We start from the raw sequence: 27,082 nt of genomic DNA on the forward strand, positions 1-27,082 counted from the left end.
CAAGGGTTTTTGCGCAGTTGAATTTTGCATGCAGTCGACCATTGAATGAGGAAGGAGTTCTTAGATGCATGCAGCATGCAGTAGACTAGAGTCACTAAATAAAAAGTAAGAGTACCGGCACTCTTTTCTCTTATTGTTATGTGCCGCTGCCACGATCATTGGTCAGTTTGCATCACGTGATATTTGTTTACACTGCGATGGTTCATGGGGGTGGCCATTTTGTGGCTTATGCGTTTTCAGTCGGCCAACTGTGGTAGTCCTAGTGCTGCGACGCTGCAAGTGCTGTCAGTGGCCGACGCACTGACCACGAGATCCCGCGCTTCGCAGCATTTCAGCTGCACAAGAGCATACGAGGATGCCGTTTTGCTGCGTTGTTGGCTGTTTCAACTCGCAAAATGACAGAAAACGCTTCATGCGCTTTCCGTTGGGGGAAAAAGGACGGTGCTCGACTACGCGCATGGCTGCAACTCGTGAGCCGCAATGGTTTCGATTATGCCATTCCCTGTAACCATTATGCCATTCTCTGTAACCAGCCCCCAAAGTTACACGGAATTATAGTGATTACTGTAGTGCGGAAGCCTGCTGACCACCCAGTTACACCGGCTACAAGTTGCGAATACACGTGCAGATGGCTCGCTGCCGTTATCTTCAAGATTAAGCCGCTGTTTGAAGCATTCGCCAGTGCGCACAGCATTATTTTACCTCCAGCGGGGTTACCCTTGCCTTAATCACCGTGAATTGCTCAGCCAGAGCGCTCGTATATTTCTCCTGTAAAAGTTTGGAGTAACCGCGAAGACACCCGTAGTAGCATTGCAGTCGACCGCTGCCTACAATGAGCCTTTAGCAATACTCCCGGGGTGTTGACACATTAGCTCCTACAAAATAAAAGCAAGTTTAAAAGGCAACGCATGAAGTGTTATAGCAACAGCTTCTACTGAGGAGGCGATCGCAATATATAATAAAGCATACGAACAGCGCAACGCCGATTGTGCCGAGTCTAGAAAAATTTGCCCAGAATAATCAACAATAACCTGGAATATTTAAGTTCATACTGCAAGGAGTGTCTCCCCACGATTAAAGCATAAACTGATGGTAACGGCTGTACCCTTTGCATTTGAGCGGTTCCAAGCCGCACGATTCCCGCCGCAGCGTCAGGGTGGCTAGCAGCATTGTTTATGAAATGGTTGGGCTTAAGTTAGCGGCGAGGTCACAGAAGTGGCAATCTGACAACAATGATAAACACCAAAATGGCCGCCCCTGCTTAACGCCGTGCTACAGTGTCGGTACTCTAAGTTTTATTTAGTGACTCTACAGTAGACCAGCCTTAGTCTCCAGTTGTCAAAGAAGTTGTAATGATGCAATGACAAAGCTGCCATAGCACCTATGACATGAAGCATTTCATGAATTCTCTGCTGTCAGCATGCAATTGACATGGTAACAGCGCAAAAGCTGGTGAGCTGGTTGGGAATCCAGCGCAAGGCACATGACAGCTTCAGCCGGTGAGGCATACCATATTGAAATTTTCAGTTTGCTGGCAGCTGTAGGTCACTGACTGTGTGCAGTAATTTCACTTGCTCTGATGCCCACTTATCGCACCCACTACACCCAGGATTCTATTATCGGCGGTTTGCCCGTGTAGGACATATGGATCATTGGAAGCAAAAGTACCAGACCCCCCCCCCCCCCCCCCCCCCCCCCAAGTTTAGACTCATGCCACTGTGCGTAGGGGCGTCACCTGAAAAAGCACTTCTGGTGTCGAAACAGGCCCTCTGCGCCGGTCTCGACACCAGAAGTTTTCGTCAGGTGGCGTTCCCGTGCACAGTGGCAAGGGCCAGAACTTAGACATGGGGTCTGTTACTTTTTCCCCGTAATGGTACACACTATGTAACTTTGTAAATGTTTGGCATGCTGTTACACTTTCAGTGCAGTCTTTTTTGTAGCTTTTCTTGAGGCAGCACCTTGTTTTGAGGGCACCTCCCCTCAAAAGAAGGGGACTGGGATGTCTTTCGGTGTCCGGGTGCTTCTGCTAAGACGCGCAAGTGCTTCAACTAAAGGATGAATTGCAGTGCCTTCTTGTTTCGTCTGACTGAGGCATGGCTGCAGTTTGTTCTATCCGAGGCGCTGTGACAATGGGCTAATGCACATTTTGACGGCAGGACTGCCCTCATTCATAATTAGTAAGCGTCAATTATAACTGGAGCTGGTATTGCGATTACAATTATAGCATGTGCAGGAGCTATGGACAGAAATGCGAACAGAGCGGAGCCTGGGTAAAAGCACAATGAATAGAAATGCGAACATCGGAGCCTGGGTGCTCCACTGTTCGCATTGTTTTCATCTTACTTTCACTTCAGTGGACACGAGAGACCTTGGTAAAAGCGCGATCAAAAGAACTTCAAACACCGGAACGCATATGTGCCGTGTTGTTCACATTTCTTTCCATTGTTATAGTACTTTATAATGAGAAGTACTGCCTACATTGATAGACATTCTTTGCTAGTGTTCATAGTGACACCATTTTTGTGGTGCCATTATTCGCATGTAAGGCACTGAATATTTTCTGTCAAGGAGTAGCCAGCTTGTCAAGCAGCCGTATGGTCGCTTTTTGTGGCTGATCCTTGCCTGCAGTAAGGAAAAATAAATTAATTTCAGGGTATTTTGCGGCAATAAAAAGGAAAACACTGTTGTGGAGAATGGTGTGTTACGTTCGTTTCAAAAATTTTTCTGGGCAGGAATTTTGGATGCAAGACACAAAAGGGTCGTTTTTATTTCGTTAATAGTGGACCCTGCACCATTTCCCGACGTGAGCCCCGCAGACGAAGCAAGGCTGCCAAAAGGTATGTTTCTGCTTGCACAAGCTGAAGGAAACTTGGCAAGAGGGCTCTTCATTGTGCGAATAGCAATTCTTTAATGGTGTTCCCGGCATTTAACTTTTGTTTTACTGCGCTGTATAATGACTTCATCATTATCAATGCCTTGCAAGTGAAAACCCAGGTTTATTTTATTATGCCGAATGTAATCTGACCCAGCTTGGGCAGTCGGCTGCCAGTTGTCAAGCTCACTCCTGAAAAAAATTGTCTTGGGGCGGTCTCTACAACCTCACTTTCCGCCTTGTAGGTTGGCCTCCTCTGCAATTGCAGTACCTGTCTGCTGCATTACATGCGGCTATCTCAATACTGTGCCCTAGTATTAGTGAAGCCATGCTTCTGGTTTTTCTTAGAGCACATTTACATCAAGAAACATGATTTACTCCATAGCCTTCAGTAATAGTGCCTTGCTGCACTGGAGAACTATGGTGTCTTGGGATTTTTGTGGTGTATTCTGAAGGAGTCAGCCTTTTCACAATCCAAGGTATGGAAAGCAGCATGCATCTGTTGTTTAAAGCACTTGTGACTCGTTGGCATATACTCATGGAATGCATGCGATGCTGAAACTTCCACCACTCCACTGAAAGGCGTTATCTTTGTTCCGATTTTTGTGTAGCTCTAGTCTTCAAAGGTAAAACTGCCAGCTGTGTTCCTAAGCACAGATGAAATTTCAAACATAAGCAAAGGTCTGAAATTGTGTGAGGTGAAAGAGTAAAAAAAACGGTGCTAAGTATCTATTACCTCAAATCAATGGGAAAAAACTCAAAATCAATGAAAATGAAAAAAAAACCAATGAAAAAAGCTACCCAGGGCACTTAATTCCTTACATGCTATGAATGCGAAAGCTGTGTGGATTAATGTTCATACGTGCAGAATTGGTCATTCTTTACCTAAGATTCATAGATGGCAGATAGTTCTCGCACTACTACTGTAAGCTGCTTTTTTACTTTATCCACCTGTCTTTCTTGTTTTCCCTCTTATTTTGCAGCTGTAGGGCCTACAGCACAAGTGGACAACAAATTGGGGATCACAAATGAAGCTGGAGAGGTGTGTGGTATTTCGCTAGTTTTTTGTTTACGTACTGTGTTAGTCAGAGGTGAGAAAAAAAGCATTTCTTGAGACTTCATAATGGCCGTGGACTCTGGAACTCTTCTGTTTGCCATGCTCGGGCAGCTTGCTGGCCGCTAGAAAAGTCTAGACAGGAAGGTTCATCATAGTCATAAGGGATGGTGGCCACGGATCACGGAAGCACGCTGCTTTGCGGGCTACTGCGTATCATTGCTTGCACATGTACGGTAGATATTGGCTCCTTGGGAGCAGAAGAAACGACGTGAAGTTATTGGGCGGCTGCAGGCTGTAGAGCAAACAGCTGATCGCGTTTCGCACACATATGGCTACGACGACACGAGTGTATGGTGTGTGCTATCTTGAAATCTGAACTTAGGCTTCGAGAAATCCTCAAAAGCATGTGACGAGCAGTTGCACTGGCTGCTCGCTTCCGCCCGCGCATCTTGTCCCACAGCTTTCCACCACTCCACCTCCAGGCAGTGGCTGAATCGCTGATGTAGAAGCTGCGGGACAAGACGCACCGGCGGAAGCAAGCGGCCCCCTTGACAAAGGCCAGCTAGAGGTTATGCCCTATGTGCATAAAATTGCACATAACCTGAAGAAGGTGGCGTCTTAGCAGGGAATCCGTCTTGTGCTCTCCGCCCCCTGCAAGTTGTCTCAACTTTGCAAGCATGTGGCGGACGGTCCGTGCAGCGCCGCCTGCACCACTAAGTGGTGTACCAGTTTCCACTGCAGTGTGGCAAAGTTTACATTGGCCAAGCTGGCCAATGTATCAATGATAGACTGTGGCAGCATTTCTGCTCTCTGAAGAGTGAAATTGGTGCTAATCTCCCCAGACATTGCATGGAATGCAATGGTTGTTACCCCAAGCTTAATCAAACAATATCGTAGGAAGGGGAAAGTCTAGAATTGAGCGGGAGATTTTAGAAGCAGCACACATGCACACACTTGGCCTTGACACCCATCTAAGTCAGGCTTCTCTGGCTCTCCTAGAAAAATAGACCCGGTTTATTATCAACAAGTGATAGTTGCGTCACCCCTTTGCAGTCGTTTTTCCTTTGTCATTATGTGTGATTTTACCACGTTATTCTTGAGTTTATTGTTTTTATTAATTCATGGCATTCCACGCACAGACGTAATGTTTTGCTTCTATGTGTTTTTTGATACTCAATGTCATTTGGTGTCTACTTCTGTAATCTTCCACGGTGAAACACATAAGTTACACTGTGCCACATGTAAGTGTTTTGTACAACAGTGGCAACTTCAGACATGATTGAGTCCTGTAATTTCGTAGTGTCTCAATCTTAATTGAATTGAATCAAAATATTAGTGCATCCACTAAGTTGCCAGTGTTCTTCACAGCATGCTTTGGGCAAGTCACAAGGCCTGTAAAGCAGATAAGTTTCCAAGCATGCCGGAGCAAACTTTTCCAGTCTTTCATTGTATTGTAAACAGCATGGAACACAGCTGCAGAGAAGTAAAACAGCAGGTGCTGTGCTATATATTAATTTTTTAGACCTTCGCTTACCACAAATAAATACCAACTTGACTAACTTGCCATAATTCTACGCCTCTTGCTGTGACTGGCTTCTTTGCCAAAGGGTTGCAAGTCACGAGGTGCGGTGCCCGCTTGGACCTGAGAACTGTTTTCGCCCTTACTAGCTTGATATCAAATATTGCAGTCCTGGCTATGTGTGTTAATATTTTAAAGGTGCCGGTACAGCGCATGTAATGAGTGCAGGCAGTGTAACAGTCGGTGGGTCTTGACTGTTGGGGCCCATGAAGCTAGTCCGGGTTGTTCTGCAGTCCCGATGTAATTATGGAATATACAAGAACCCCAGGTGGTAGAAATTTCCGAAGCTCTCCACTACGATGTTCTTTATAGCCTGAGTTGCTTTCAGACATCAAACCCCATAACACCAAACCAAACCATTTTTTACCATACACATATGAGTACTGCAGCATGTATCATGCTTTTGGAAGCAACTAGTGTGCAGCATTTGATAGAAAATACATGCAAGCCAAAAATTTGTTGTCTCCACTCTGCAATGTGTCTTGGTTACTTTGAGCGGAAATTGAAATGTGAAAGTGCTTCTCAGGAAACGCATCTAAGACTGGTTCCTTAATATGTACATTTTTTAGTGGCTTTGAATGTTCAATCAGAAGTCAGATCACTAGCAAGTATGTTTATGTTGGCATTTCATGTCGGGTGAGTTCTGCATTTAAAACAGTATTAAAACCATCTGTGCTCTGTGTTCATCTTAAGGTTCATGTTGGGCATGGAAGTTAGGTGCCCGTGGCTGCATGGAATCGCCTGCTGGCATTGGGCAGTGATTCCACATTCTGCAAACAGTTGGCAGTGTGCCTGTGGGGCAACGAAATCCTCGCCCAAAGGAGCCTCACAGGCACGCTGTCAAATAACGCCATCTCTAAGGGGATGACGAAGATACATCCGCCGCTTTCCCCTCTAAAGGTGGCTTCAGTGTCAGGTAAACCACTCGTTCTTGTTGCATAGCTGCATGCATTTAGTCACTCTTATTGGTGAATCTGGTGAATGTTTTTAGAATGTGGCCCATATGAGATTCTGTGAGTTTGTAAATAATTAATTGCATTACTGCCATTGTTGTCAGACTGATGAGAACCAATTCACACTATAAAGAGGACTTTATATATGAAAGTCACTTGAGTGATGCTCTGCTCGTCTAGTGGCAGCTGAAAAGTGCACAGTGGGCTGTGGGATCAGGCGGCAACTGTTCCAGCCGCTGCTTTCCAACCTTCTTGCGAGGAAGGTGGTTTGAGAGGTCAAAATAGAGGTCGTAAGGACATGACGTATGGTTCCCTGCAGTTTCTTTCGCGTTGGCTCCTGATGGTAGCAAGACTTTTGTGTCAGACTGATTCTGTCTGCTGTAAAAATAGACTCGGGGACTGAACGCATTCTGTTTGCATTGCTGTCACAGCAGTTACTGAAGGGGGTGTGTTGTTCAACAGGTACAAGGAAATATCAGTATCATCAGCTGCCCCATTTTAGATGAACGTGTCCGGAATGAACATGGCAGCACCAGTACAAAACAACAAATATGCAGCGAGAAGTTGACACACAAGCACCCCGGTGCCAGGAAAAAGTGCTAAAGTTGCTATATTTAAACGCGGAGTAGACTGCTGCTAAAACTTAGTGAAATGTATGTTTTTCAACATGCGCTGTCCATGGTTCAGGCATGATTCATACAGAGCAATGACATCGAATCGCATGATACGCAACCAGCTTCTGGAATAATGATTCACTCCTGTGAATCGGGTGTTACACTTACTAGAGGACAGAAGCCCCCTCTCCCATTGATCTTTAGTGAACTGTGTCTGTGCCACTTGCTGCCACCTTTCCAGAGTCGTGGGATAGAATTTGCTGGTGCCAGTTACAGTTGACGACCGATTTTTCGGACTGTCTAGGGACCACTAAATGTCTGAAAAATCAGAGAGTACGGACAATCAAATTTTACTGAAAAAATTACGAACTTATTACCAATATGCCGGAGAAAGGGGTCAGTTTTATTGCACACATTATAAAGCTCCTCATGACTAAATTTCTCCGCGTGACGTGCACAGACGACGGCGGTGACCGCTTCCACATGCTCGGCCTGGGTGTGGTGCCCTCAGCATGTCGCCGATAAATGCACGGTTGGGACAAAGCTTAAACGAGAAAGCAAGCACGCTGCTGTGGGAACTGCGCTGCACCCGCATTACGATGGGCCTGGAACGAGAATGCGAAGATGGCGAGACAACGAGACAATAACAATCGAGAAACAGCCGAAGCAGGTGCTCCGTCGGCATTGGCCTCGTAATTAGGCCTAGTGACTGGAGCCAAAATCGGCATTGTATCCAGCGATATGCTCTTAGCGGTGGCTTGCATATAATGAGAGGTGTCTTGCCTGTCATCGAAACGCTAGTTGTTTACGGTTTTATGATAGAAAAGTCAGGTTTGCGGTGTGTTTTGCCGCGGGTACGCTGACCTCGCTTTGAAATGCACCACCATTTCCTCCTGCGCTCGCCGTCTCCGTGAAGCCGTACGCCTCCCACGCAGCTTTGCTGCTACCTGCTCTCGTATTCGAGACGAAAGACTCGGTACAGATGATTTCCGTGAACTCTGACTACTGTTCAAGTCCGTGTGGCGGAAGACATTCAAGAACAGTATAAATTCAAAACCACGCGGGTGCAATGTGCCGACTTGCGTAGAACTTCAGCATCGCAAGTTAAGAGGCTCCCTTTAAGCTTGAATTTCGTTTTGTTTGATCAAGTTTTCGATCTCGCTTGCAGTTATGAATTAATGAGGTTCCACTGTTCACATTATATGGCAGCTTCAGTATTGGCGGAGAGTGCGAATGAGGTCCGAAAAATCAAGCAATCAGTTGTGGTGCGTCTGAAATTTCAGGCACTCTTGAACATTGGCTCTATGGCCCATATCGCGGTGCCGTGGAAAAGTCCGAATAATCAAGCATGTCCGAAAATTGTCTCATTTTGTCTTCAGCAGCTCAGAGGTAGCTAATGATGAAGGTGAGATGTCATGCAAGGTGTACTGAAACTACGGATCTTTTTGCTTGTTAATTTTTTTATCAATTCAGCTTTGGGTAGGCTTGCATAAGAGTTGGCATGAAATAAAGTGAAGAAAGCAGCAACCTTTCTGCAGTTTCTGTATGCCTCACATGACCTGAGCCCGTGTTTTATGTCATCTTACCCATTCGCTGGCTGAACCAGCAACAAAAAAATGAAAAAGCTTGTTTTCAAATTATTTTATGATTTTTTTCATAAACACACTGACATTACTCATATTCCAAACTTTGCAGATTCCTTCCGGTACTATTTGATGCTGAAAGGGTGCTCTGCCGAGGAGCTTTCAAAGCGGCACAAGAAGGTCGTGCGGTATTTAGCACAGAAGTGCTGTGACCTGCGGCGGTAAATATCTGTGCAATATCTGTTTTCTGGTGTGTGAAAATACACTCTAATTTGCTTTTGTTTTCATTATCATCAGTATAAGTCTGATGAACTGGCATGCACTGGCTCCACCGAAATGCATCCGCAATGTCCTTGGTATCAGCAGTCGAGCGTCCTAGCCACTAAGCCACCGCGGCAGTGTTCGTTGTTTAGGACGCTCGACAGCTCAAGAGTGATCGCATTATGTGGCACTCGTAGGTTGCTGCTGCTGCCAACGCTTATAGTAGCAGTAGCAACCTTCACGTTTTTACAAAAATTACATTTTTTAACTTTACAAAGTCATGAAATCTGCCCAAATTTTCTTGAAACTTTTGTATCAAAACTTTGGCATGAAACTGCTTCGTTAAATCGAGGGAAAAAATACATGGATTTCAGTGGAAACTAAAAACAAAAATTAAACTTTGTTGCGCAGTGATATTCCTTATATAGAGGTTGTATATATTGAGGTTTAGCTGTAACTAGCGGTGTGCGAATATTCTAAATTTCGAATACGAATCGAATATGTTTCATATTCGGTTCATATTCGTATTCGAGAAGTGATATTCGTGAATTTTCGAAAATTCCCGAATACTCAGCAGCGATCGTATACCGCGCCGACTTTTACCACTGTAATCTGCTCAAATCCTATAGACAACGGGAAGCAGTGGTGTGTATGATGGTAAACGTTCCCGAAGAGCTTCCGGTCGAGCTTCCGGGACTAGGCTCAGTGACGAACAGGGAAGACACCGATGAGGTCATTAGTAACTTACTCAGTAAAGCACCGCTGTCGCCTGAGCAGAAAACCGAACTACACCAACTCTTACAACAGTTTCAAGGTCAGTTCTCTGAGAGGCCTGGTAGGACTTCTGTCCTTACTCATGAAATAGAACTTACCTCCCCAAAGGCAGTACGATCCAAGGCGTACCGGGTGTCATCCCGCCAGCGCGATATTATGTAGGCTGAGGTAAAGAAAATGCTACAGCTCGGTGTTATTGAGGCGGATGAGAGTGATTATACCTCCCCTTTGATTTTAGTTGAGGTACCGGGCAAGGAACCTCGTCCTACCGCAGGCTTAATTCCATCACTAAGGATCAAATTTATCCGATCCCTAACATCGAGGACCGCCTTGAGAAAGTTAGTAGCGCTCAGTTTATTTCCACCCTAGATCTTGTCAGGGGTTATTGGCAGGTTCCACTTACAGAAGAAGCTAGTAGGTATGCGGCGTTCATTTCACCAATGGGAACATTCCGTCCTAAAGTTTTGAGTTTTGGTTTGAAGAATGCGCCATACTGCTTTTCAAGCCTCATGGACAAAGTGTTGCGGGGACAGGAAGAATTCGCTTTACCGTATTTAGACGACGTAGCGATATTCTCCGCATCCTGGTCTGAGCATATGGCACACTTGCGGGCAGTGCTAACCCGCCTGCGCGAAGCGGGCTTGACAGTCAAGGCTCCCGAGTGCCAATTAGCACAGGCCGAGGTTGTCTACCTCAGTCACGTGATTGGACAGGGTCGTCGCCGCCCCTCTGAAATAAAGGTGGCCGCTGTGCGAGACTTCCCGCAACCGCTCATGAAGACCGATATTCGGTCGTTCTTAGGTGTCGCCGGCTGCTATCAGAGGTACATCCCCAGGTACTCCGATATCGCGGCTCCCCTGACGGATGCTCTAAGAAAAACAGAGCCCCAAACAGTCGTCTGGGGCGAGACAAAGTAAAGAGCTTTTAGCGCCCTAAAGAGCGCCCTAACAAGCCAGCCTGTGCTACGATCTCCAGACTACACAAAAGGGTTCGTTGTTCAGTGCGATGCTAGTGATCGAGGCATGGGCGTTGTACTGTGCCAAAGGGAAAATGGAGAAGTGGAACACCCCGTCCTGTATGCTAGTCGTAAGCTGACCTGCCGTGAGCAGGCGTACAGCGCCACCGAGAAAGAGTGTGCGTGTCTCGTGTTGGCCGTTCAGAAATTGTCATGCTACCTAGCCGGCTCGAGGTTTATCATTGAGACGGATCACTGCCCTCTCCAATGGCTGCAGACCATCTCTCCCAAAAATGGCCGCCTCCTGCGCTGGAGCCTCGCTTTGCAACAATATTCCTTTGAGGTGCGTTACAAAAACGGGAGTCTCAACGGTAACGCCGATGGCTTAAGTCGAGGCCCCTAACGTAGGAATCCGCCTCAAAGTTGTTTGTTACTGATGTTTTCTTCCTCAGGAAGGATTTTTAACATATTGCTTTTGTTTAGTGTTTCAAAGTGATGACGTGCTTTCTAGTGCAATTTTCCCATTTGTGGACGCGATCTGAGTGCTGCTTGACTACTGTAAGGAACTAGGCAGTAGTATAAAAGGGGAAAGAGCCTGGCAGAGCTTAGTGAGGGTTGTCTCGTGCTTGCTGACTGAGCGGTTGCGTTTCGGCGTAGTTCTAACGCTTGCTGGGAACGAGAACAAAAATGGCAACTCTCCCGAAGTCACTTTGCAGTATCCTGTGTGAACCTGAACCTGAGAACGAGGCCTTCTCTGTGCGCTGCGCTCAAGCAACGCCGAGGGACGACCGATTTCGATTACGAGCATCATCGAGCGACATCCCTCCGGACAGCGGATGCAGTCCCCTGACTATCGGGATCTCCTTCTCCCGGCGGGGCGGTCTGTTACGTTTCGCCTACGACGCGCGGTATAGCCGGCGCGGATGCAAAGGACGCCGGGGCTTCGTTCAAAGTGGCGGTCATTTTGGCCCGTTCAGTGCTGCCGCAACGCCTCCCGACAAGCGCGTCCAGGCAGGTTTCAATGCCACGTGTCTTCGTGTGTGCGTGTGTGTGCATGTTGGTGCCCACGCTTGTCAAAGCGCGGCAGCCGGGGAGAGGAGCTCCCCAACTGGGAGACGAGGAGGTCTGACCGGCGCCGGCCCGGCGGACGCGTCATGTCACGTCTCAACATGTCCGTGCGTCGCCGTCTCGTGCGCCTCATCCCGAGCCGTTCCTTCTTGCCCTCGACTCCGAGGGTATAAAGGCAGCTGCCCCGGTCTCCAAGGGAGACTTCGATTTGTTCCGTCGAGTAACGTGGTCGCCCTGACCGGCTGCTCTTTTGCGATGCTAGAATAAACAAGTTGTTCTGTTGGCAGTCGACTCATCCTTTGCCAGGACCTTCGGATGTTTCCAGCTGTGCCCCAGGCCGCCAGGCCAACGCTACCCTTGGGGCTTGAGACCCATTTGCAACAATACCTTCTTGGCTTTTAAATGTTGTTGCGGAGGCGTCTGCAGCACCCCGAAGTAGCGAGGAGCTGGCGAGCATGTGGGCGGCCTCGCTGCCGGCCAGACCGGCGTGTGCTGGGGTCCAGATTATAGTCACGCTTTTGGCGAGACTCGACTCGTTCAGAATTTTGGCAGCACGATTGCTGACTCTACCCTTGCTAACATTCCTAACCGCCGCTTTGCTATCGCTGACGACGTGTTTCACGGCTGGTGGTGCAATGACAGGTGGTGGTGAAAACTTTAATAGACACAGAGGAGTTTAGAACACGCAGCTCCTTGGGCCCCCGCACGGCTCCACTGCACTCAAACGTTCATGTCCTGGAGGCTCATGACGCTGGCGGCCCGGCCTGTGGCGATGACTTGCTTGGTCGGGTCCTCGGAGCTCAGTAGCTTCTCCAACCCTCCCAAGTGGTAAGGTGCTCCATGCCCCGCGGGGCAGGATCCGCCTTCTTTCCCTATCGCCGCATCGGAGTATGCGACCGATCGCGGCGGGGTAGTTTGTATAATTTTTTAGCGAGGTGCTTAGCTCTGATTTTCCTCCTCCCCTCATCGTGTACGGGATACATGTTCTACGGTTTGGGCCAGACAAATAGATTATTTGATTCCCCGATCTATGCTTTCTCTGACACTTTCGTCTTCCAGCGGCGTTAGTAGGTTTACCCAGTCGAGGATTTGTCTACCAAGATTTAAGTCCGAGTTTTTGTCCGCTGACACACTGTTGCCCGCCCTCGTCGGGCACCTAATATCGTTCACGATGTAGAGATTTGACTCATTGATGTTTTCCAACAACGTTTGACCCTTCGGGCTGCTGGTCGTGTAACCCCATTCTGGATGCATGGCATTAAAATCGCCTGCTAATATTAGGGGGTTCTCACCTGGTGTGGATAGTCGCTCTCATAAATATCGGGCCAAACCTCGCCTTCCTGCACATCGGGGGTCCTATATATATATATATATATATATATATATATATATATATATATATATATATATATATATATATATATATATATATATATATATATTGGCCATACTTGTTCTCACAGTGCGCCTTGGTGCACTTGTGGTGTTGTTCTATGGCATAGCTGATGTGGACATTTTAAAGATGTTTGAAAATGGCTGTATGATATTTTCATGTCGTAAGGGGACGGCACAACTGTGATGTGACCATGACCGAAAGCTTCACCAATAGTGATGTTTGGGGAGAGACCACTGATTTCATGGTGATGAAACTACAGAGTAGATGCCTACACCTCTTCGAACGCCTCACAACCAGTTTGGAAATGTTTGGGCGGCATCTGCTCAACAGACACTGGGAGCGGCCAAAATTATCACAAGCCAACGTCTCCAAGTTGCCGCTGAACAAAAGGATGGCGGAGACCATGAAGTGATGAAGGAAGCCATGGAAACGGCTCATGGAAAAACAGTTTCTTCGCACTCCTATATATGTATTTTGGCCATCCTTGTTCTCACAGTGCTCCTTGGTGCACATGTGGTGTTGTTCTATGGCATAGCTGATGTGAACTTTTTCAAAGATGTTTGAAAATGGCTGTCGGATATTTTCATGTCGCAAGAGGACGGCACAACTATGATGTGACCATGTGACCATGACCGAAAGCTTCACCAGTAGTGATGTTTGGGGAGAGACCACTGATTTCATGGTGATGAAACTACAGAGTAGATGCCTACACCTCTTCGAACGCCTCACAACCAGTTTGGAAATGTTTGGGCGGCATCTGCTCAACAGACACTGGGAGCGGCCAAAATTATCACAAGCCAACGTCTCCAAGTTGCCGCTGAACAAAAGGATGGCGGAGACCATGAAGTGGTGGAGGCAGCCATTGAAACGGCTCATGGAAAAACAGTTTCTTCGCAGTCCTATATATATATATTTTGGCCATCCTTGTTCTCACTGTGCTCCTAGGTGCACTTGTGGTGTTCTATGGCGCAGCTGATGTGAACATTTTCAAAGATGTTTGAAAATGGCTGTCGGATATTTTCATGTCGCAAGAGGACGGCACAACTATGATGTGACCATGTGACCATGACCGAAAGCTTCACCAGTAGTGATGTTTGGGGAGAGACCACTGACTTCATGGTGATGAAACTACAGAGTAGATGCCTACACCTCTTCGAACGCCTCACAACCAGTTTGGAAATGTTTGGGCGGCATCTGCTCAAGAGACACTGGGAGCGGCCAAAATTATCACAAGCCAACGTCTCCAAGTTGCCGCTGAACAAAAGGATGGCGGAGACCATGAAGTGATGAAGGAAGCCATGGAAACGGCTCATGGAAAAACAGTTTCTTCGCACTCCTATATATGTATTTTGGCCATCCTTGTTCTCACAGTGCTCCTTGGTGCACATGTGGTGTTGTTCTAAGGCATAGCTGATGTGAACTTTTTCAAAGATGTTTGAAAATGGCTGTCGGATATTTTCATGTCGCAAGAGGACGGCACAACTATGATGTGACCATGTGACCATGACCGAAAGCTTCACCAGTAGTGATGTTTGGGGAGAGACCACTGATTTCATGGTGATGAAACTACAGAGTAGATGCCTACACCTCTTCGAACGCCTCACAACCAGTTTGGAAATGTTTGGGCGGCATCTGCTCAACAGACACTGGGAGCGGCCAAAATTATCACAAGCCAACGTCTCCAAGTTGCCGCTGAACAAAAGGATGGCGGAGACCATGAAGTGGTGGAGGCAGCCATTGAAACGGCTCATGGAAAAACAGTTTCTTCGCAGTCCTATATATATATATTTTGGCCATCCTTGTTCTCACTGTGCTCCTAGGTGCACTTGTGGTGTTCTATGGCGCAGCTGATGTGAACATTTTCAAAGATGTTTGAAAATGGCTGTCGGATATTTTCATGTCGCAAGAGGACGGCACAACTATGATGTGACCATGTGACCATGACCGAAAGCTTCACCAGTAGTGATGTTTGGGGAGAGACCACTGACTTCATGGTGATGAAACTACAGAGTAGATGCCTACACCTCTTCGAACGCCTCACAACCAGTTTGGAAATGTTTGGGCGGCATCTGCTCAAGAGACACTGGGAGCGGCCAAAATTATCACAAGCCAACGTCTCCAAGTTGCCGCTGAACAAAAGGATGGCGGAGACCATGAAGTGATGAAGGAAGCCATGGAAACGGCTCATGGAAAAACAGTTTCTTCGCACTCCTATATATGTATTTTGGCCATCCTTGTTCTCACAGTGCTCCTTGGTGCACATGTGGTGTTGTTCTAAGGCATAGCTGATGTGAACTTTTTCAAAGATGTTTGAAAATGGCTGTCGGATATTTTCATGTCGCAAGAGGACGGCACAACTATGATGTGACCATGTGACCATGACCGAAAGCTTCACCAGTAGTGATGTTTGGGGAGAGACCACTGATTTCATGGTGATGAAACTACAGAGTAGATGCCTACACCTCTTCGAACGCCTCACAACCAGTTTGGAAATGTTTGGGCGGCATCTGCCCAACAGGCACTGGGAGCGGCCAAAATTATCACAAGCCAACGTCTCCAAGTTGCCGCTGAACAAAAGGATGGCGGAGACCATGAAGTGGTGGAGGCAGCCATTGAAACGGCTCATGGAAAAACAGTTTCTTCGCAGTCCTATATATATATATATATTTTGGCCATCCTTGTTCTCACTGTGCTCCTAGGTGCACTTGTGGTGTTCTATGGCGCAGCTGACGTGAATATTTTCAAAGATGTTTGAAAATGGCTGTTTGATAATTTCATGTCGTAAGAGGACGGCACAACTGTAGTAGCCTGTGCAACTGATTTGGTTCCAGCCGAACAGACAGGCATTGAGAGTCTTCGTTGATTAATGCCTTACTGACACGGCACATTTTATTTTCATGGCTTTTTAGTTTTTTCATCTGCCGTTATCACCAGTTATCATTTGCCTAAATTTCAGTTATCATTCACGCGGCACTACCACTTAGAAAATGTGCTTCTTCATTGTGCACTTATTATTTATGCATTTTGATAAATAAATCTATTTTATTTGTGAAAAACTGAGCAGACCGAGCTTCAGAGCTCATTACCCACCGGTTCCTTCAAAATGGGTACAAGCTTTGCCCGGGCCTGGTGTTCGGCTTGCTATAGTTGCATTGCTTCGTAAAGGCGCCTAAAACCATCTGTGCTCTGTGTTCATCTTAAGGTTCATGTTGGGCATGGAAGTTAGGTGCCCGTGGCTGCATGGAATCGCCTGCTGGCATTGGGCAGTGATTCCACATTCTGCAAACAGTTGGCAGTGTGCCTGTGGGGCAACGAAATCCTCGCCCAAAGGAGCCTCACAGGCACGCTGTCAAATAACGCCATCTCTAAGGGGATGACGAAGATACATCCGCCGCTTTCCCCTCTAAAGGTGGCTTCAGTGTCAGGTAAACCACTCGTTCTTGTTGCATAGCTGCATGCATTTAGTCACTCTTATTGGTGAATCTGGTGAATGTTTTTAGAATGTGGCCCATATGAGATTCTGTGAGTTTGTAAATAATTAATTGCATTACTGCCATTGTTGTCAGACTGATGAGAACCAATTCACACTATAAAGAGGACTTTATATATGAAAGTCACTTGAGTGATGCTCTGCTCGTCTAGTGGCAGCTGAAAAGTGCACAGTGGGCTGTGGGATCAGGCGGCAACTGTTCCAGCCGCTGCTTTCCAACCTTCTTGCGAGGAAGGTGGTTTGAGAGGTCAAAATAGAGGTCGTAAGGACATGACGTATGGTTCCCTGCAGTTTCTTTCGCGTTGGCTCCTGATGGTAGCAAGACTTTTGTGTCAGACTGATTCTGTCTGCTGTAAAAATAGACTCGGGGACTGAACGCATTCTGTTTGCATTGCTGTCACAGCAGTTACTGAAGGGGGTGTGTTGTTCAACAGGTACAAGGAAATATCAGTATCATCAGCTGCCCCATTTTAGATGAACGTGTCCGGAATGAACATGGCAGCACCAGTACAAAACAACAAATATGCAGCGAGAAGTTGACACACAAGCACCCCGGTGCCAGGAAAAAGTGCTAAAGTTGCTATATTTAAACGCGGAGTAGACTGCTGCTAAAACTTAGTGAAATGTATGTTTTTCAACATGCGCTGTCCACGGTTCAGGCATGATTCATACAGAGCAATGACATCGAATCGCATGATACGCAACCAGCTTCTGGAATAATGATTCACTCCTGTGAATCGGGTGTTACACTTACTAGAGGACAGAAGCCCCCTCTCCCATTGATCTTTAGTGAACTGTGTCTGTGCCACTTGCTGCCACCTTTCCAGAGTCGTGGGATAGAATTTGCTGGTGCCAGTTACAGTTGACGACCGATTTTTCGGACTGTCTAGGGACCACTAAATCTCTGAAAAATCAGAGAGTTCGGACAATCAAATCTTACTGAAAAAATTACGAACTTATTACCAATATGCCGGAGAAAGGGGTCAGTTTTATTGCACACATTATAAAGCTCCTCATGACTAAATTTCTCCGCGTGACGTGCACAGACGACGGCGGTGACCGCTTCCACATGCTCGGCCTGGGTGTGGTGCCCTCAGCATGTCGCCGATAAATGCACGGTTGGGACAAAGCTTAAACGAGAAAGCAAGCACGCTGCTGTGGGAACTGCGCTGCACCCGCATTACGATGGGCCTGGAACGAGAATGCGAAGATGGCGAGACAACGAGACAATAACAATCGAGAAACAGCCGAAGCAGGTGCTCCGTCGGCATTGGCCTCGTAATTAGGCCAAGCGACTGGAGCCAAAATCGGCATTGTATCCAGCGATATGCTCTTAGCGGTGGCTTGCATATTATGAGAGGTGTCTTGCCTGTCATCGAAACGCTAGTTGTTTACGGTTTTATGATAGAAAAGTCAGGTTTGCGGTGTGTTTTGCCGCGGGTACGCTGACCTCGCTTTGAAATGCACCACCATTTCCTCCTGCGCTCGCCGTCTCCGTGAAGCCGTACACCTCCCACGCAGCTTTGCTGCTACCTGCTCTCGTATTCGAGACGAAAGACTCAGTACAGATGATTTCTGTGAACTCTGACTACTGTTCAAGTCCGTGTGGCGGAAGACATTCAAGAACAGTATAAATTCAAAACCACGCGGGTGCAATGTGCCGACTTGCGTAGAACTTCAGCATCGCAAGTTAAGAGGCTCCCTTTAAGCTTGAATTTCGTTTTGTTTGATCAAGTTTTCGATCTCGCTTGCAGTTATGAATTAATGAGGTTCCACTGTTCACATTATATGGCAGCTTCAGTATTGGCGGAGAGTGCGAATGAGGTCCGAAAAATCAAGCAATCAGTTGTGGTGCGTCTGAAATTTCAGGCACTCTTGAACATTGGCTCTATGGCCCATATCGCGGTGCTGTGGAAAAGTCCGAATAAACAAGCATGTCCGAAAATTGTCTCATTTTGTCTTCAGCAGCTCAGAGGTAGCTAATGATGAAGGTGAGATGTCATGCAAGGTGTACTGAAACTACGGATCTTTTTGCTTGTTAATTTTTTTGTCAATTCAGCTTTGGGTAGGCTTGCATAAGAGTTGGCATGAAATAAAGTGAAGAAAGCAGCAACCTTTCTGCAGTTTCTGTATGCCTCACATGACCTGAGCCCGTGTTTTATGTATCTTACCCATTCGCTGGCTGAACCAGCAACAAAAAAATGAAAAACCTTGTTCTCAAATTATTTTATGATTTTTTTCATAAACACACTGACATTACTCATTGTCCAAACTTTGCAGATTCCTTCCGGTACTATTTGATGCTGAAAGGGTGCTCTGCCGAGGAGCTTTCAAAGCGGCACAAGAAGGTCGTGCGGTATTTAGCACAGAAGTGCTGTGACCTGCGGCGGTAAATATCTGTGCAATATCTGTTTTCTGGTGTGTGAAAATACACTCTAATTTGCTTTTGTTTTCATTATCATCAGTATAAGTCTGATGAACTAGCATGCACTGGCTCCACCGAAATGCATCCGCAATGTCCTTGGTATCAGCAGTCGAGCGTCCTAACCACTAAGCCACCGCGGCAGTGTTCGTTGTTTAGGACGCTCGACAGCTGAAGAGTGATCGCATTATGTGGCACTCGTAGGTTGCTGCTGCTGCCAACGCTTATAGTAGCAGTAACAACCTTCACGTTTTTACAAAAATTACATTTTTTAACTTTACAAAGTCATGAAATCTGCCCAAATTTTCTTGAAACTTTTGTATCAAAACTTTGGCATGAAACTGCTTCGTTAAATCGAGGGAAAAAATACATGGATTTCAGTGGTAACTAAAAACAAAAATTAAACTTTGTTGCGCAGTGATCTTCCTTATATAGAGGTTGTATATATTGAGGTTTAGCTGTAACTAGCGGTGTGCGAATATTCTAAATTTCGAATACGAATCGAATATGTTTCATATTCGGTTCATATTCGTATTCGAGAAGTGATATTCGTGAATTTTCGAAAATTCCCGAATACTCAGCAGCGATCGTATACCGCGCCGACTTTTACCACTGTAATCTGCTCAAATCCTATAGACAACGGGAAGCAGTGGTGTGTATGATGGTAAACGTTCCCGAAGAGCTTCCGGTCGAGCTTCCGGGACTAGGCTCAGTGACGAACAGGGAAGACACCGATGAGGTCATTAGTAACTTACTCAGTAAAGCACCGCTGTCGCCTGAGCAGAAAACCAAACTACACCAACTCTTACAACAGTTTCAAGGTCAGTTCTCTGAGAGGCCTGGTAGGACTTCTGTCCTTACTCATGAAATAGAACTTACCTCCCCAAAGGCAGTACGATCCAAGGCGTACCGGGTGTCATCCCGCCAGCGCGATATTATGGAGGCTGAGGTAAAGAAAATGCTACAGCTCGGTGTTATTGAGGCGGATGAGAGTGATTATACCTCCCCTTTGATTTTAGTTGAGGTACCGGGCAAGGAACCTCGTCCTACCGCAGGCTTAATTCCATCACTAAGGATCCAATTTATCCGATCCCTAACATCGAGGACCGCCTTGAGAAAGTTAGTAGCGCTCAGTTTATTTCCACCCTAGATCTTGTCAGGGGTTATTGGCAGGTTCCACTTACAGAAGAGGCTAGTAGGTATGCGGCGTTCATTTCACCAATGGGAACATTCCGTCCTAAAGTTTTGAGTTTTGGTTTGAAGAATGCGCCATACTGCTTTTCAAGCCTCATGGACAAAGTGTTGCGGGGACAGGAAGAATTCGCTTTACCGTATTTAGACGACGTAGCGATATTCTCCGCATCCTGGTCTGAGCATATGGCACACTTGCGGGCAGTGCTAACCCGCCTGCGCGAAGCGGGCTTGACAGTCAAGGCTCCCAAGTGCCAATTAGCACAGGCCGAGGTTGTCTACCTCGGTCACGTGATTGGACAGGGTCGTCGCCGCCCCTCTGAAATAAAGGTGGCCGCTGTGCGAGATTTCCCGCAACCGCTCATGAAGACCGATATTCGGTCGTTCTTAGGTGTCGCCGGCTGCTATCAGAGGTACATCCCCAGGTACTCCGATATCGCGGCTCCCCTGACGGATGCTCTAAGAAAAACAGAGCCCCAAACAGTCGTCTGGGGCTAGACAAAGTAAAGAGCTTTTAGCGCCCTAAAGAGCGCCCTAACAAGCCAGCCTGTGCTACGATCGCCAGACTACACAAAAGGGTTCGTTGTTCAGTGCGATGCTAGTGAGCGAGGCATGGGCGTTGTACTGTGCCAAAGGGAAAATGGAGAAGTGGAACACCCCGTCCTGTATGCTAGTCGTAAGCTGACCTGCCGTGAGCAGGCGTACAGCACCACCGAGAAAGAGTGTGCGTGTCTCGTGTTGGCCGTTCAGAAATTGTCATGCTACCTAGCCGGCTCGAGGTTTATCATTGAGACGGATCACTGCCCTCTCCAATGGCTGCAGACCATCTCTCCCAAAAATGGCCGCCTCCTGCGCTGGAGCCTCGCTTTGCAACAATATTCCTTTGAGGTGCGTTACAAAAACGGGAGTCTCAACGGTAACGCCGATGGCTTAAGTCGAGGCCCCTAACGTAGGAATCCGCCTCAAAGTTGTTTGTTACTGATGTTTTCTTCCTGAGGAAGGATTTTTAACATATTGCTTTTGTTTAGTGTTTCAAAGTGATGACGTGCTTTCTAGTGCAATTTTCCCATTTGTGGACGCGTTCTGAGTGCTGCTTGACTACTGTAAGGAACTAGGCAGTAGTATAAATGGGAAAGAGCCTGGCAGAGCTTAGTGAGGGTTGTCTCGTGCTTGCTGACTGAGCGGTTGCGTTTCGGCGTAGTTCTAACGCTTGCTGGGAACGAGAACAAAAATGGCAACTCTCCCGAAGTCACTTTGCAGTATTCTGTGTGAACCTGAACCTGAGAACGAGGCCTTCTCTGTGCGCTGCGCTCAAGCAACGCCGAGGGACGACCGATTTCGATTACGAGCATCATCGAGCGACATCCCTCCGGACAGCGGATGCAGTCCCCTGACTATCGGGATCTCCTTCTCCCGGCGGGGCGGTCTGTTACGTTTCGCCTACGACGCGCGGTATAACCGGCGCGGATGCAACGGACGCCGGGGCTTCGTTCAAAGTGGCGGTCATTTTGGCCCGTTCAGTGCTGCCGCAACGCCTCCCGCCAAGCGCGTCCAGGCAGGTTTCAATGCCACGTGTCTTCGTGTGTGCGTGTGTGTGCATGTTGGTGCCCACGCTTGTCAAAGCGCGGCAGCCGTGGGAGAGGAGCTCCCCAACTGGGAGACGAGGAGGTCTGACCGGCGCCGGCCCGGCGGACGTGTCATGTCACGTCTCAACATGTCCGTGCGTCGCCGTCTCGTGCGCCTCATCCCGAGCCGTTCCTTCTTGCCCTCGACTCCGAGGGTATAAAGGCAGCTGCCCCGGACTCCAAGGGAGACTTCGATTTCTTCCGTCGAGTAACGTGGTCGCCCTGACCGGCTGCTCTTTTGCGATGCTAGAATAAACAAGTTGTTCTGTTGGCAGTCGACTCATCCTTTGCCAGGACCTTCGGATGTTTCCAGCTGTGCCCCAGGCCGCCAGGCCAACGCTACCCTTGGGGCTTGAAACCCATTTGCAACAATACCTTCTTGGCATTTAAATGTTGTTGTGGAGGCGTCCGCAGCACCCCGAAGTAGCGGGGAGCTGGCGAGCATGTGGGCGGCCTCGCTGCCGGCCAGACCGGCGTGTGCTGGGGTCCAGATTATAGTCACGCTTTTGGCGAGACTCGACTCGTTCAGAATTTTGGCAGCACGATTGCTGACTCTACCCTTGCTAACATTCCTAACCGCCGCTTTGCTATCGCTGACGACGTGTTTCACGGCTGGTGGTGCAATGACAGGTGGTGGTGAAAACTTTAATAGACACAGAGGAGTTTAGAACACGCAGCTCCTTGGGCCCCCGCACGGCTCCACTGCACTCAAACGTTCATGTCCTGGAGGCTCATGACGCTGGCGGCCCTGCCTGTGGCGATGACTTGCTTGGTCGGGTCCTCGGAGCTCAGTAGCTTCTCCAACCCTCCCAAGTGGTAAGGTGCTCCATGCCCCGCGGGGCAGGATCCGCCTTCTTTCCCTATCGCCGCATCGGAGTATGCGACCGATCGCGGCGGGGTAGTTTGTATACTTTTTTAGCGAGGTGCTTAGCTCTGATTTTCCTTCTCCCCTCATCGTGTACGGGATACATGTTCTACGGTTTGGGCCAGACAAATAGATTATTTGATTCCCCGATCTATGCTTTCTCTGACACTTTCGTCTTCCAGCGGCGCTAGTAGGTTTACCCAGTCGAGGATTTGTCTACCAAGATTCAAGTCCGGGTTTTTGTCCGCTGACACACTGTTGCCCGCCCTCGTCGGGCACCTAATGTCGTTCGCGATGTGGAGATTTGACTCACTGATGTTTTATAACAACGTTTGACCCTTCGGGCTGCCGGTCGTGTGACCCCATTCTCGATGTCTGGCATTAAAATCGCCTGCTATTATCAGGGGTTCTTACCTTGTGTGGATAATCGCTCTCATAAATATCGGGCCAAACCTCGCCTTCGTGCACAAATAGCAGGGGTTCTTACCTTGTGTGGATAATCGCTCTCATAAATATCGGGCCAAACCTCGCCTTCGTGCACATCGGGGGTCATATATATATATATATATATATATATATATATATATATATATATATATATATATATATATATATATATATATATATATATATATATATATATATATTTATATATATATATATTGGCCATCCTTGTTCTCACAGTGCTCCTTGGTGCACTTGTGGTGTTGTTCTATGGCATAGCTGATGTGGACATTTTAAAGATGTTTGAAAATGGCTGTCTGATATTTTCATGTCGTAAGGGGACGGCACAACTGTGATCTGACCATGTGACCATGACCGAAAGCTTCACCAGTAGTGATGATGTTTGGGGAGAGAGCACTCATTTCATGGTGATGAAACTACAGAGTAGATGCCTACACCACTTCGAACGCCTCAGAACCAGTTTGGAACTGTTTGGGCGGCATCTGCTCAACAGACACTGGGAGATGGCCGAAATTATCACAAGCCAACGTCTCCAAGTTGCCGCTGAACAAAAGGATGGCGGAGACCATGAAGTGATGGAGTCAGCCATGGAAATGGCTCATGGAAAAACAGTTTCTTCGCAGTCCTACATATATATTTTGGCCATCCTTGTTCTCACTGTGCTCCTTGGTGCACTTGTGGTGTTGTTCTATGGCGTAGCTGACGTGAACATTTTCAAAGATGTTTGAAAATGGCTGTCTGATATTTTCATGTCGTAAGAGGACGGCCCAACTGTAGTAGCCTGTGCAACTGATTTGGTTCCAGCCGAACTGACAGGCATTGAGAGTCTTCGTTGATTATTGCCTTACTGACACGGCACATTTTATTTTCATGGCTCTTTAGTTTTTTCATGTGCCGTTATCACCTGTTATCATTTGCCTAAATTTCAGTTATTCACGCGGCACTACCGCTTAGAAAATGTGCTTCTTCATTGTGCACTTATTTATGCATTTTGATAAATAAACCTATTTTCTTTGTGAAAAACTCAGCAGACCGACCTTCAGAGCTTATTACCCACCGGTTCCTTCAAAATGGGTACAAGCTTTGCCCCGGCCTGGTGTTCGGCTTGCTATAGTTGCATTGCTTCGTAAAGGCGCCTGCGTCTTCAATTCCCGTCACTAGGGCGGCTTTGTGGCGGAATTATCTCTTATGCTTCAAGGTAACGGTTTGGTCTAAAATCCTCTTACAAGCATCTCACTGGTGTTCGGTGTAAGACCCTTTCCCAAGCATCTCACCCTAGAATAGCCGAGCACCAGGCCGAAGGAAATCTTGTAGCCATTAAAAAACCGGTGGGTACCCGGCGGCACTGGAGATCGAACCCTCCGGCTCCCGAAGGCTCACACGTTGTTGGGATTTGAAGGCACGGGCTCCTTTCCGATGCCATGCTCCCTAGAAATCCGAGAACCAGGCCAGAGAATGGCTTGTACCCATTACAGCATGACCGGTGGTTAACCGGCGGCAGTGGGAGTAGACCCCACCACCAGTGGTCCAAGCCTACAGGGACGAGATCTGAACGCACAGACTCATTTGTCAAGCCATGCAACCCTAGCAAGCCGAGCACCAGGCCGGGGTAAACCTTCTACCCATTTTGAGGAAACCGGTGGGTAACCGGCCGGCAGGGGGAGTCGAATCCACTTCCCGAGGCCGAGACGGGTGCTCTACCACGAGGCCACGCACCCGAACTTGGCAAGTTACGCACTGGCAATTCGAACTCTGTACCTTTTGTGCCGCTTTGTGCCGGTTGAGGCGCACTTCAGTGCACAAGTCGGCATGAAAATGGCTTCATGCTGTACGCCATTCCTCCAGGAAAAAACAACAACTGCAGGAGAAAGTGAATCCAAAAAGTCGACCTCAACGATTACGTTCCGACAAAGCCCACCGTCCTCTGCGAGGTACTCTGCAGTTCTAGCTACCCAAAGGAGGGTATCCACAAAGTAGTGTAAAGAAAATATGCAGACATCCTAATACGCACGCCTGTCACCTCTGTCCTACGTCTTCCACGGACGGTTAGCACGAAACGCCTCCTGGCCACTGGTACCCACAATACCGTGATCGAATTAATAGAGGATCAACACACCAACCAATTATTCCGCCTGAGTCGCACGTAAACAGGACAATGCCTACTGCGACAGCTCCGTCTCAATCCACCCATTCCCACCCCAGCAATTAGTACACCTTACATGATTTCTCTGCGCGCGCAGGATCACATATATCAGAAGCTTCTACCGCGCAATATGAGCGCTAGCTTCCATCAGGGTAGGCGGCAGGCTCGAGCGAGCTATTACACAAAAACACACAGCAACCGCTCCGATATCATTTATGTCGACGTGGCAGAAAATTTTAAATTAGGTTTCTTCACGGCAGTCACAGCTTATGAAGACGGCACTGTAGGGGCCGCCGCCACTATCCGAACTAATTCACCTGCAGAGGCGGAAGAAGCCGCCATCGCACTTGCGCTGGCCCACTGCACCATTGACAAAAACATAACTGAAATTTCCACAGATTGCCGGGCCGCATACCGCCACTACCTAAAGGGCGTGGCGACTCCAGCCACACACCGTATTCTTGCCACAGCCACCCCTCTCGACCGAACAGTTACTCTGTCGTGGATCCCTGGGCATGCCTCGATCCCAGGTAATGAGCGCGTTCATGCGCTGGCCCGAGAACTCTCCTCCCGTACCGCGGACGATCAGGCACCCAACCTTGCGCAAGAGGCCCATTCGGTCCTTTAAACATATCATCAATTCACCGCATTCTACAAACTCATCCGCATGACGTTACCACCACCCCACAGTACTTTGTTGCCCTTATCCAGCGCCACATGGCGAAAATTACAGGCGGACTGCTTTATTTCACTCTACCGTCTCTCATTCTTTCACCCTTACTTTCTTCCTCATTTTAATACCTCTGGCGTGCCCAGATTCACACTTTTCTAGTACCTTTGGGAATGTCCTTCCCCTACAGGCAGTACCCCCATTCCCAATCCCACTCATTCTTCCTGGGAGGCTGCCTTACGGACCGCTCAGCCCGCCGGCCAGAAATGGCTGGTGGATCGGGTCTTATGTGAGGCACAAGCCCGTGGACCCCTCATCCAGTAGGAGACTATCCTGGAAGATAGTTTTCTTTCCTTTTTTTCTAATAAAAGTTGTTTCCATTCATCCATCCATCCACTTGAAACTGCATGCGACATCAGGAAGCTGATAATCTTGCTTAATTTCCTGACACTGTTTGTCGTTACGCACGATATCCTTTCTATTTTATGTCATTACTCTGTGTGTTCTATTCGCGATTGCTGACGTACAGAATGTGTCTATAATAGCCGCTTTAATTTTTGTACCTCAGTGTGGGTCTCCGCGCAAAACGTTTGCATCGCAGACATTAATATGTAAATCGAAAGCTTTACTACGCCATGTTCCGCGAGTTTCAGCGACGCAATCTCTTTGACCTTCAGCGGCCTTCAGCCCTTTCCGGAGCTGCGCCGATGAAGAGCGGGAGCTTCGAAAGCAAAGGAAAAGAGCATAACTGGCCCCCTGAGACAGTGGACACCTCATTTGCTGTTTAACCTGCGTAGGGATTGCGACACATGTGCGATGCATGCTTTGGCATTGACAACATTGCGGGATAAACGCGGCAATGATCTATAGGCTGTGGGCGTTCCATGTCCAACGTTCTTGGACAAAAACTTTGAATATTGTTAAATTTAAGGTACTTGCATAAAATATTGAAGGAAATGGCCAATTCCTCCGATAAGTCGCAAAATCTTTCTTCTACATTATTTCCATCAGTTGGATCGAGCATATAAGACTGCCACAGAACACCAAAGGGGAACGCTTTGCACGATAGCAAAAACGTTAATAGCAAAATATATAAGCC

The 27,082-nt window shown here is 47.7% G+C and overlaps 1 protein-coding gene across 1 annotated transcript in view; it reads left to right on the forward strand.

Moving 5' to 3' along the window:
- Window positions 1-27,082, forward strand: part of LOC144119816 (uncharacterized) — a 42,964-nt gene that overhangs the window by 2,952 nt on the left and 12,930 nt on the right. The window contains exons 4-5 of the mRNA XM_077652348.1: window positions 2,781-2,837; window positions 8,771-8,846. Coding sequence (XP_077508474.1) covers window positions 2,781-2,837; window positions 8,771-8,846 — 133 coding nt within the window. The remainder of the gene's footprint in view (window positions 1-2,780; window positions 2,838-8,770; window positions 8,847-27,082) is intronic.

The sequence above is a fragment of the Amblyomma americanum genome, chromosome 2 (genome assembly GCF_052857255.1).
Source record: "Amblyomma americanum isolate KBUSLIRL-KWMA chromosome 2, ASM5285725v1, whole genome shotgun sequence".
Lineage (NCBI taxonomy): Eukaryota > Metazoa > Arthropoda > Arachnida > Ixodida > Ixodidae > Amblyomma > Amblyomma americanum.